This window comes from Lissotriton helveticus, chromosome 4_1 (assembly GCF_964261635.1).
Source record: "Lissotriton helveticus chromosome 4_1, aLisHel1.1, whole genome shotgun sequence".
NCBI classification, from domain to species: domain Eukaryota; kingdom Metazoa; phylum Chordata; class Amphibia; order Caudata; family Salamandridae; genus Lissotriton; species Lissotriton helveticus.
Genome location: NC_136063.1, coordinates 1364210495 through 1364222578, shown reverse-complemented (window position 1 = coordinate 1364222578; position 12084 = coordinate 1364210495). Strand labels below are relative to the sequence as shown.

The following is a 12084-nucleotide window of genomic DNA, read 5'->3' as shown; positions in this document are numbered from 1 at the left end:
AGACATCCCCCAAGCTGGAACCACTGCAGAGTCCTCATGTGCCAGCACACATGGGTGACCACAAAAATACAGTCAAAGCCATTTGGCCCTAGCCGATATAAGACTATCAGAAATGGTTCAAAACCCTTCCTGAAACATCTGAATTATAGCCCAAATGTCTCGGGCCCTCTGGGGACGGGAATAGGCTCGAAGTATGATCATGCCCAGAACTGCCCCTATAAACGGGAGACACTGAGGCTCCGGGTGCGATTTGGGAACATTAATAGAAAAACCCAGGTTGAACAGCAATGATGCTGTTGAATGCAAGTGATGTTAGACCATCTGTGGCGACTAGGTACGGAAATACTGGGATCCTTGACTTTGAGGCAGGCCACCATCAATTTAATCACCTTCATGATGATCCGAGGTGTTGATCTAAAACAAATAAGAGTACACCAAACTGATAGGAACTGGATTCCACCATAAAATACAGGAACTTTCTGTGAGACTGCATGATCGATAGGTGGAAAATACATCCTGTAAACTGAGTGACACCACTCAGTTTCCTGTGAGAAAGAACCTGAGCCAGGGACAGCAACTTGAACTTCTTGTGGAGCAAGAGGTTCAAGAAAAGGTCAAAGAATGGACAAAAACCACCACCCTTCTTTGGAACAACAGTGTACTGGGAGTAGAACCTTTGCCCAAGTTTCTGGTCTGGCACCTGCTCCCCTGCTGTGTCAAAACTGCCACCTCTTCCTGAAAGATGGAGATGGTCTTCCATTGGGTTGGATGATGAGGAGAGGGATTTAGGGAGGGGTCTACTCAGAGAGTAGGGTATATCCCCCTTTCTACAATTTGGAGGATGTCGTTGGTCTGAAATTAAGGCCTTCCAGATATAAGACACCTGGTCTCCCTTTAAGCCACTTATACTTCAACAAGGGTAAACTAGAGTTGTTTCCTGGTAGCACAAGGGAGGAGGATGAGGAGACAGATGTTTGTCGGGTACAATGTCCTATGACCCCTGCTTTGGCCTGTGAATTGTTTATGAAAGGAATTCTGTGACTGTTGCTGATGGGGTTGCCTAGACGGTTGTTGGTGGAAGCTGAAGTCAAGGAAGAAGCTGTGGAACTTCCTAATTGGCTGTAATCTCTGAGTGGAGATTGGAGGCCAAGTGAATGTGCAGTAGCCCTACTAGCTTAAGAATGTTCTAAGACCGAATCAGCCTGGTCTACAACAAGTTTTCCCCCCATCAAAGGGTCCATCCGTTAATGTCACTTGTAGGTCTGAAAATCTGTGTTGAAGGTTTGGAAAAAAGGAACAGACATCAGGGAGGGCACTTTATGAATCCAGTGCTATCTCAATGGTATAGTTTAAACGCCGTGTGGAGATAGCACCATTTATAGCCACGAAAGAGCTATTGAAAGTTTCCGGAATCAGTCTGTCACATGGGAAATTCAATTGGTGAGGAATTTGCAGGTACAAGTACCCATCAGAAATGTTACTTGCTTGTAATCATGGTCTCCACCACAGGAATCTCTGATTAATACTTCTACTCCAATGTGGGATCCCGAATGCTTATCTAAACTGCTAGGCATTTACTTTTATTTAAACAAGCTACGAAAAACATTTAAAAACTAAGTATAAAGTAGCCAATCTGTGTATTACAATACCTAAGGGAAGGATATCATCTCACCAGACTGAAAACAAAGAAAATTCAAATACAATAGGCAGGTCCAGCCTACATAGTAACAGAGTAACACAACTGCACTGTGCCTTTAAAGCTTCAGACTGATCTAAGGGTCTCAGGTTTTTAAGGAGTCCCCCCCCCCCCCAATATATATATATAAATAAATTATACATTCTCTGACTAAAACAGTTCTCTGGGTTCTTCCATGTTGAGGCCTAGGTAGTCCGTGTTCAAGAATTTAGTAATGATTTCTAGGACTGAGAAGGAGTGAATCAGTTAAGTGTAACATCTTGTTGCCTGCCGTAGTGTTGTAGAGTCACATGCTGTGCACACTTCTTACAACTAGTATAGAGCTTGGAATGTTACAAGTCGTTTCTCTTCAAATAAGTTTCTGTTTCGAGGGAACTCGCGGTAACTCCCATGAAACCCTAACTCGGATTGTTTGTTTTTTCCCACTATCAGGATCCAAAGTGTTACCACTGCTCTGTGCAGTATGAAGGTGATTCTAAGGGAGGAACAATGCCATTATCTTGGTTTTAATTATTATGTTGCTGAACGGTGGAGTTTAATGAGACTAGTATTGAGGTGGGCAAAGTAATTGTCTCCAGTTGGTGGTACAGGCCTGAAGAGAATGAACTTCTAAGCAGTTTCAGAAAATTAGAGTTCAATACTCCTGGAATCCCAGCTGTGGGGGGAAGGTGAGTTATTTTGGGTCTCAATGTACCCAGTTGGTAAAACGTGGTGTGGTTCTTGCACATCTGTAACTAAGTTAGAGGACTTGTGAAGTCATGTGACAGGATGGACACCTGTGTCTCAAAAATGACATTATGTATGAGAACTGCAATGGTAATATTATTTTCTGTGAGAGTGGGACAGCTTTCCCCCTACTTGTTCTCTAGAATGGTTAAATACTGATCATTCAGGTCGAAAGGTTACTCTCAAAGGCCTGAATGATACGTTTTCTTAATCATACAAGTCACTGTAAATTTTTGTCTGTAAGATATTTAGGAATTTAGAGAGACTATTTCAAACCTCAAATGTAGACTATTTTTTAATAGACCTGGTGAGACAGAACAAATGGGTTGTGGCTACTATTATCCATGATTAATACGGACCGGCTATGAGTAAATTAATACACTGCAGTTTAGTGCTATAAAGATGTTGAGGTACAATTATTCATATTTTATAAACGATAGCCAAGTTGCATAGTTTCAATAATATTTTACTTAGCTGTTGCTAACAAAACTCTTACTGTGGCAATGCACGAACCAAAGTACTATTTAAAAGTGTAAAAGTGAAATGAAGTCTTACCATTACGTTGCTTTCAAGCATTTGTAGGCCAGGCGTGCCATTGCCTTGTAACAGGGTATGCACCACATCATCCAGTTTGCTTTCCTCCTCTGCAGGAATGCAATACCTAGGTTGAATGGATTGATTAATTAATAAAGTATCACGTTACCAATCTATGATGTCAGACATCTTATTCAGTCCATTTAAACACACACAAAGAGTAATCCAGACAGCAAAGACTTGATGTGCTTGAAAATAGTTTGCCCCACCTCGTTATACAAATGTCAGCAACCTTGCAGCTTTTTGTTTTGTATATAAAAACGTAAATTGTGACCATACCCAACAGCTAGAGTTCAAAAGACACATTAGGTTAAAACATTAAAGAAGTGGGAAGAGACTGAACAAGTTGCTTGCGTACTTACCAAATGCAATCAGCACCAGTGTGTAAGTAGTCAATGTATGGAAGGTGATTTTGGTCACGTGACCAGCATGAGGTAGAAAAAACCATGCCAATGTTTAGCCAAGGTATTGTCACACCTAGATCAAAGTTTGGAAGAAAGAAATATTGTATTTAGAAGAATGGCTTAACACTAATTGTTCTACTTAGTTTTTCGTGCAAATCGTCCAATAAAGTTATACGGAAACAATTCAACCATTTATCACTTTAATGTAAAAGGAAGTTAGTTCAAAACAATTGACAAGTCAAAAGGATCCACATATATCAAGTTAGAGAAAAACGCTTTGTAGCAAAGAATTTTTATGTTTTTTAAACGTATACAGAAGGCAAAACTACTTCAAAATGGATGAGAGGGGATGAAACGATAACAACTGATTATTGCAGTAACCAAATATCTATGACGTTATCATCAGTCAAAGTTATTTTTACCAGTAAGGGTGGAGACTGGTGGCGTATGGCATCTGGCATTCTATGGGTGGCATACACATATGGCTTGCAGTTTTTAATTTTTTAATATGTGTGTTGGTCTTGTACCTTGTCCACTCAAATGTAGCAACTGATCTAAATGGCAACACCCATCAGGATCACGATTCGGGGTCACAGAACTCATTTTTTACTCATGAAACCTCATGGATGAACAACAACTCGCTGAAATTGAATAGAGGAACAACAGAGGTGCTGGTGTTGAGAAAGAATCCATTCCTCTAGGGCCCTCAACACTGGCCCGTTGCTCTGGGTGACACCCATATTCCTGGCCCCATAGTAAAGAATCTTGGCTTTCTAGTGGATGCCCAGTTCTCTATGAAGCCCCAGGTAGCAACGGTCTGAAACCTGTTTTGAGACTGTGAAATGGTTACACACATTCATATGGATTGTTCCTGAATCTGCCCAGAGACTGGTTTTAACCCGATTGGACTATTGTATTGTAATTGCATTTATATAGCGCTTACTACTTACTACCCCATCTCGGGACATCATCAACGCCTCCTTCAACACCGCCACCTTCCCAGAGATTTGGAAGCACGCCGAACTCAGCGCCCTACTGAAGAAACCTTCAGCGGACCCCACCGACCTCAAGAACTACCGCCCCATCTCACTCCTTCCTTTTCCTGCCAAAGTCGTCGAGAAGACAGTCAACAGACAGCTGGCCACCTTACTCGACGGTCGCCCAGGCCCTCGTCACCAGCCGACTGGACTACGGGAACACCCTTTACGCCGGAACCACAGCCAAACTCCAGAAAAGACTCCAGCACATTCAGAACGCCTTAGCACGACTCATCATGGACATCCCCCGACACAGCCACATCTCCGGACACCTGAGAGACCTGCACTGGCGCCCCGTCAACAAGAGAATCATGTTCCGACTCCTTACCCACGCACACACAGCTCTCCACAACCAAGGCCCCAGATACCTCAACGATCGCTTGACCTTCTACACTCCCACTCGCCAACTTCGATCGACCAGCCACGCCCTCGCCGCCGTTCCCCGCATCCGACGAGCCACAACGGGAGGAAGATCCTTCTCCTACCTGGCTGCCAAGACGTGGAACTCCCTCCCCATCCACCTCCGCCTGACCCAAGACCACCTCTCCTTCAGGAAGCAACTCAAGACCTGGCTGTTCGAGCAGTAGTGGACCCCCCTCCCCAAGCGCCTTGAGACCCTCCGGGTGAGTAGCGCGCTATATAAATGCTTGATTGATTGATTGATTGATTGACTACCTCTAACGAGGCGTCAAAGCGTTTTTTCGGCGAGTTGCATGCTACTCCGGAAACGATAAAGGATTAGTGTTGAATTAGTATAGTGAAATATGAAAGTAATTTGAGTGATGGATAGGTTAGTCCGTTATTTGGAGTCAGAAGGGTAGCAGAGGGATAAAAGAGGGAAAAAGGTTAGCATTTATATAGCGCTGGTTATCCCTGATGTGGTGTTGAAGCTCTTTTTTCGGCGAGTAGCAGCTACTCCGGAACCCATAAAGGATTAGTGGTGAATCAGTATAGTGAAATATGAAAGTAATTTGAGTGATGGATAGGTTAGTCCGTTATTTGGAGTCAGAAGGGTAGCAGAGGGATAAAAGAGGGAAAAAGGTTAGCATTTATATAGCGCTGGTTATCCCTGATGTGGTGTTGAAGCTCTTTTTTCGGCGAGTAGCAGCTACTCCGGAACCCATAAAGGATTAGTGGTGAATCAGTATAGTGAAATACGTAAGTAATTTAAGTGGTGGATATTAGTCAGTCATTTGGATTGAGAAGGATAGCAGAGGTATAGAAGAGGGAAAAAGGTTTGCATTTGTATAGTGCTTGTTACCCCTAATGGGGTGTTGAAGCGTTTTTTTGGCTAGTAGCAACCCATAAAAGGATTAGTGGTGAATCAGTATAGTGAAATATTAAAGTAATTTGAGTAGTGGATATGTTAGTCAATTATTTGGACTGAGAAGGGTAGCAGAGGAATAGAAGAGGGGTAAAAGGTTTGCATATATATAGCGCATGTTACCCCATATGGTGTGTTGCAGCGCTTTTTTGGCGAATAGCACGCTACTTCGGAACCCATAAAGGATTAGTGGTAAATTAGTATAGTGAAATATGAAAGTAATTGGAGTGGTGGATATGTTATTCAGTTATTTGGAAAGAGAACGGTAGTTATGCATTACTAAATTGCGACTGAGTACTTGTGTCTGATATTTAACAGCCAAGCCCCAGAATTGTATCCAAACATTCACCTACCTACATCAAACAAAATGAGGATGCACTGACTCACAAAACCTATTTTGAAACGTTGCAGTCCAAGCCCAAGCAAGAAAGAAGAAAAAACAGCTAACAATTAGCTAGTGTGCAAGCACATCGCCAGCTAAGACAAGAGACTTAGAAGCCTTGGGACTTAGAAGACTTCTTAAAAGAACAAGCATTTGCAATGCAATAGGTCTCGCATTAATAAAGTTAGAGCTATTGGCATTGTAAATGGCAATGCCTTTTATTTATGTTTTTGTTTTTAAACTTTTACAATGCTAATAGCTTAGCCCCTTCGCTGCAGGGGTAATTCCCCCGCTGTGCTGAGGGAGAGGGGGGCGCGCACAGCGCTCCCATGCTCATGACGAGCTGAGCTTGTCATGAGCTACAGTGCTCCTGTGCTCATGACGAGTTCAGCTCATTACAGGTGCATTGGTTCCTGTGCAATGCTCAGCACAGCAGTGGAATTCTCCCCGCACCTGAGCGTTCCATGGCCCATGACGAGCTGTTTAAATATGAAGGTTGCGCCCAGGGCTCGAGTAGGGGTACCACGCGGGTAGACAGCGTCCCCCCACTTATTTTACCGGGGGGGGGGGGGGGACACCGTCCCCCCCAGCCAACCAGCTGGACATCACTCTTTGGCCTCTCTGGGACGAGGAGCTCGGCACCTTTCGTGACGTCACTTCATGTCGCGACGTCACTTTCGGTGACAGCGTCCCCCCCACCCCCCACTTCTTTTTTTAGGACTTGTGCCCTGGTTGCGCCTCAGGAGGGGGCTTTGGAAAGGAGTATCCATCCTTTCGGCCTCGGCTGTCCATGCACGTGGGGGCTCAGGCCTGCCACCGCACTTGCAAGATCGCGAGACATTTCTCTGCTGTAAACCTCATTCCGGAGCAGACAAACCGAAGATTAAAAATGTGTTTTTGACAAAGATAGAGCCGCCCCGGTGTTCGCGGAGATTCGGCGCCCCGGTTGCATTTCTTTTCACCTAGAGCACCTGGCAGCTTCAGATAAAGCGCGGCTCTGCTGGCGGCGTCGCAGCACGGGCTCTGCTCCATCCCACACACTGCTAAAAATAAGGCGAAAAGGCTTTTCATTCTGCACCTCCACTGGGCTTCTTGGAGGAATCCGGGGACAGGAATCCAGCCAACCGGCAAGAAGGCTGCACAGAAGCGGCCACACTGCAGGCTTGAAGACATTCTTAAAGGGGACGCAGGCACTGGGTTGTATAGCGCTTCACGCCACCATTTAGCCTGCTTCTAAGTGCTTCCCATTTTAGCACACTCGGGGGCGGAGGGAATTAGGAGGATTTGTCCAGGATCAGATAGAGTGCTTTAGTGTCAAGCCAGGACTAGAATCCCGATAACACATGAATGATCGTTTTCCCTTCTGCTCTTAATAGTCACATTTCCGGGCTGGGAGGAGTGGGAGGGCGGGGGCTGCCTGCGCATGCACAGCATTTTCAAGTTTCGTTTTTAGGTCGGAGCGCGAGCCCGGCCCCGGAGCGACAGCGAAGTGCCGTTCCTGAAGTCCCGGGACCCAGGAGGGGGCCCGGGTGAAGACCAGCGGGGAGACTGCGGGGCCCCCATGCCTAAGGGGAGAGCCCCGCATCTTGCAGGCATGGCAGAGCAGCTCAAGTGCTCTGCGAGGCTCCCGAGAAGCCCGAAGCCCGGTAAGGTAAGGTAAGAGAAAGGAGGGGAGAGGGGGTTGCCTGTCTGGGTGCCTGCGTGTGTGTCTGTGTGTGTGTGTGTGTGTGTAAGTAAGTGTAAGTGCGTGCGCGTGTGTGTGTGTGTGTGCATGCATGCGCGTTAGGCTGACTTGCTTGGAGTATGGGAAGGAAGTGCACGGCGTGGCGCGGGACGGAACGTGCACGTTCGCGCACCCAAATCCTGGACAAAAGCTCGTAACACCCTCTTGTCCTTCCTTCCCCCGAGACAGGCAACTATACGTCTCTAGCTGGACACGCATCCTTCGGATGCAGTTTACCAGCGAGACCTAAAACACAAGTTGCAAACATCCAAGCCCAACATAAGATGACCGGAATTTGCAGAGCATGTGCATCTACAGCCACACATGCTACAAACTTTTATTCCGTCACAGGAGAGGCAGGTGGGATGTATGTGAATCCAGTAAAGCTTCAAGCTGCAAAACTACTGCATCATGTAAGATTTTCCTTATACAGTGCAAGGCATTTGCTGGATTCACATATTGTGCATAGATTACGTAGCCGCATTAACCTTTAGTGGAAGGAAAAGATTAAATACATTTGCAGCTGCAAAAAGCTGTTGAACCTGATCTGCCTGTGCCTTCTGATTTGCAGGGATATTGAGAACAGTGTTTCACGAAAGCGTGGATTGATAACCATGTGGCGGCCATACATAGGTTCTTGATGGAAATAATAGCTAGGAAACCTCAAATTGCTTCTTTATTCCTAGCTTAGTGTGCACTTGCTTTTTTATCAAGGGTTTTAACAGATAGGGTGTAAAAAGACGGAATGGCTTGCACTATCTAACTTGCAAAATAGTCATTTCGGTTACTGAGCAACTTTTCTTCTGTGCACCAAAGTATTAAACTGGCCCATTTAGCTGCACAGCATTTGCATGTGGTACGTCGTTTTTTCTACCTTAGATCTTTCAAACACTCATTTGATAGGCTGAGGTGACCAAACTTAAGGTCTGCAGGAGCCAGGGCACTAGTTTGTGGCATACTTTCGCCTCCTTTAGGGTTACTGGGTTTTGAAACACTGCTTTTTTAGCATTTTGTTGTCTGTTACTTCGATTACTTATGAGTACAATGTTTGTCAGGCCCACCAGGGGCTATTTGTATCAGTAATGTTTGTCTGCTTGAATTTGTTCATCACCAGTGGTACCAGGGGGAATCAATGGAAAGACTGAGGCAAAATATTTCTGACCAGTCTATCAACAGTTCATTCTATGTGAAACTTGGGAATTTTACACTTTCGTATGATGCAAACAGACCTATTTATGGTGCTCCCTTGGTTTGGAAGTTTGTGTCTACAGCTCCTTGCTCTAATAAACAGCTGTGTGAGATTTCGTTTAGCCCGTTTAATCTGTCTGCTTGTGTTTGTTGTCCTGATTGCTAAATAGATCTTCCGTTGAAATGTCCTGGTCCATATGTCCCGTGCTAGCTTGGATATAACGTGATTTGGTGCCCAATAGTTTCTTCAAATAGAACATCACAATCATGCTGTCTGTTTGGATTTATACTGCTTCCTCTTAAATGTATGTGTGGAAAGCTTGAATTGCTAGGAAAACAGTCTTTACTTCAAACATATTTAGGTGCTTCACTTACTCTTGGGAAACCTAGTGCCCCCCTGATATTTACATTGTTTATGTGTGCACCCCATCCTATGTAGGGTGCATTCATGGTAATGGGCACTGTGAGGATTGGTCGTCTGAACTGCCTACTTTTTTGTTATGTTTTGTAATGTTCACCACTGTAGCTACCTGTGCAATGTATTTGTGACTACCACTGGACCTTCAGACTCCCCTTTTGAATGGGACTACTGACTTAGCAAACATTCTTGGATGGGTATCATAATATGTTATTAAAAAATAAAAATATGGGGCAGTGGAGGGTGAGGGTTAGAGAAAGGAAACTGTTGCACTCTCATGGAGTGCAAAATGCAAAATAAAAAAGCAATCAACTTAGGTTAACAGTGGAAGAATAAAAGACAGCAATACAAATGACAGTATAGTAGCCATGTCCAAAGGTGGGACAAACAAGAATATGGAGGAAAGTCATCCAATTAGGAGCCAATAAAAGAGACAAGTAGGCCATCATCACGTGTGAAGGGGGTGACCCAAAGCCCACTCTATGTATATTGCATTGTAGACAATAAGTCGTCTGCAAAAGACCGCTGCTAAAGCAGTTTGTTCGGCAAGACCTAAAAATGAATGTGTGAGTTTAGGGTTAAAGCATATGTATTCAGTACAGCGGAAAAAGCTGAACAGTAGCCTCAAACATTTATCCATAGGTGACGACAGCAAGTCCGGGCAACAGATAACGGCCAAAGAGGTAGGGTAATCCAAAAATGTTGTATTTAGATTACTTCATTCCCTCACTAAAAGAAAAAGCCATGGTACAAGGTAATTTTAATAAACAGACATGCAACATTTACTCCTCCATAAATGACAAAACAACTATTAAACATGACCCCTTTCTTGCTGGTCGTAATTATTTCAAAATAATCTTGGATACATGCATCCCTCTTTTAACAGTATCATACAGAAACATGCTTGCCAGCTAATCTAGTCCTCACCATTCGCAGCGATTACCACACACCATTTCCCAGTAGGATAAAAAGCCAGCTCACCAGGCACAGCACCAAGATGTCGCAGGATGGATCCTGAATTATTAGGAAGGACGGTAAGATTCCATCCATGCCTGTAAAAAGAAACCAAGTTTAGACATCTGCTCCCAAAGAACCCAAACCCACACACTATAGATGCATGTGTTTGTGCATGTTTTCAGTTGATACTGATTTTGTGTAGCATTTAACCATACCTTGAAAATGGTTCCGCTTTACCCACAGGAAAGCCACTTCCATGAGTGTTTGTATCCACTCTCCCACAATGCACAGCTACATGGCAATCCTTCTCCTCCACTAACCGCCAATATTCTTGCTGCAGAAAGAAAGAGGATTCAACATGCTTAGTCAACATACACTGCCCAAATATAATCTTAGTTGCCTTTTTATGAAGTGATAAAGGCCATTGATAAAATGGCTCTCAGTTTTAAAAAGGCTTACAAAAATTGTATGGATTTGAATTAACACATGACAGACCACTCAAACGAATATTTGTGCATTTTACAAAACACTACGGGGCCCATTAGGATGGCAGGCGGATTGCCCCCACCAGGCTGGTGGTCGCCACATCGCCGGCATGGAAGGGGCAATCCACCCGCCATCCTCTCCTAAATGCCCCCCGCCATATTAGGATGGCGGGGGGACCGCGGCAGACGGAAAGACCGTTTTCCGTCCCGGTCGCCTTGCGGCCGGGCGGAAAAGGTTTAATATGGTGGCGGTGTCTATTAGACACCGCCAGCCATATTAGTATGGGCCAAAAGAGATGCCTTTCCACCGTGTCTTAATTCAGCGCCTATCTAATATGGGTGTTTCAGGTACTGCCCTGGCCTGGTTAACATAGTTTCTAAACAATCGGACGTTCCAAGTTTGGTAAGGCAATTCACGTTCCAATCTAATCCCACTCCAGTGTGGCGTACCGCAGGGCTCTTCATTGAGCCCCACACTGTTTAACGTGTACATGTCCCCCCTGGAGGATGTTGTCGCTCCTTTCGGGATCAAAATAGTTAGTTATGCAGACGACACCCAACTTGTCGTTTCACTTTCCCAATCGGACCAATGTACCGAAAACCTTCACCTCTGCCTGACAAAATATATGCCTGGATGAGCGAGTCCTCTCTCAAATTAAATGGCTCCAAAACGGAACTTATGCTGTTGGGGCTAAGTCAACATCATTATCCAATGCCATCTGGCCCACTTGTTTGGGAGTTCTCCCCCCCCTCAAAAATGAAATCAAAAGCTTAGGGGTATGGCTTGAACAGGATCTTTCCTTCAAAACTCAAGCTGAAAAAACGGCTGGAGTCTGCTTCGGTCTACTCCGTTCGGCTCGGAGAGTCCTCCCTCTTCTCCCTCCTTCCTCAAGGAAGCTGTTAATTCAAGGTTTGATCTTGTCCAGGCTGGACTATAGCAATACCTTTTTCTTAGGCGCCCCTGAAGATACAATTAATAACTTACAACAGATCCAGAACTCCGCAGCCAGGCTGCTCACGGGCACCTCGGCTAGGGCCTCAGCGAAACCGGCCCTTAGATCACTCCATTGGTTGCCAATTCGGGAAAGGATAGAGTTTAAATCCCTGTGCATTGCTCACAAGTCTCTGCAAGGTAAGGGACCCCCCCCAT

General features: G+C 44.9%; 1 protein-coding gene across 3 annotated transcripts in view; it reads right to left on the bottom strand.

Annotated features, from left to right (window-relative positions):
* Positions 1–12084, bottom strand: part of JARID2 (jumonji and AT-rich interaction domain containing 2) — a 666167-nt gene that overhangs the window by 122926 nt on the left and 531157 nt on the right. For 2 of the 3 annotated variants that reach the window (XM_078687917.1, XM_078687919.1), the window contains exons 10-13: positions 10665–10783; positions 10420–10544; positions 3379–3493; positions 2978–3083 (exon numbers count right to left, since the gene is read on the bottom strand). In XM_078687917.1, the coding sequence (XP_078544043.1) occupies positions 2978–3083; positions 3379–3493; positions 10420–10544; positions 10665–10783 (465 nt within the window). The remainder of the gene's footprint in view (positions 1–2977; positions 3084–3378; positions 3494–10419; positions 10545–10664; positions 10784–12084) is intronic. The other variant, XM_078687918.1, reaches the window with a different exon arrangement.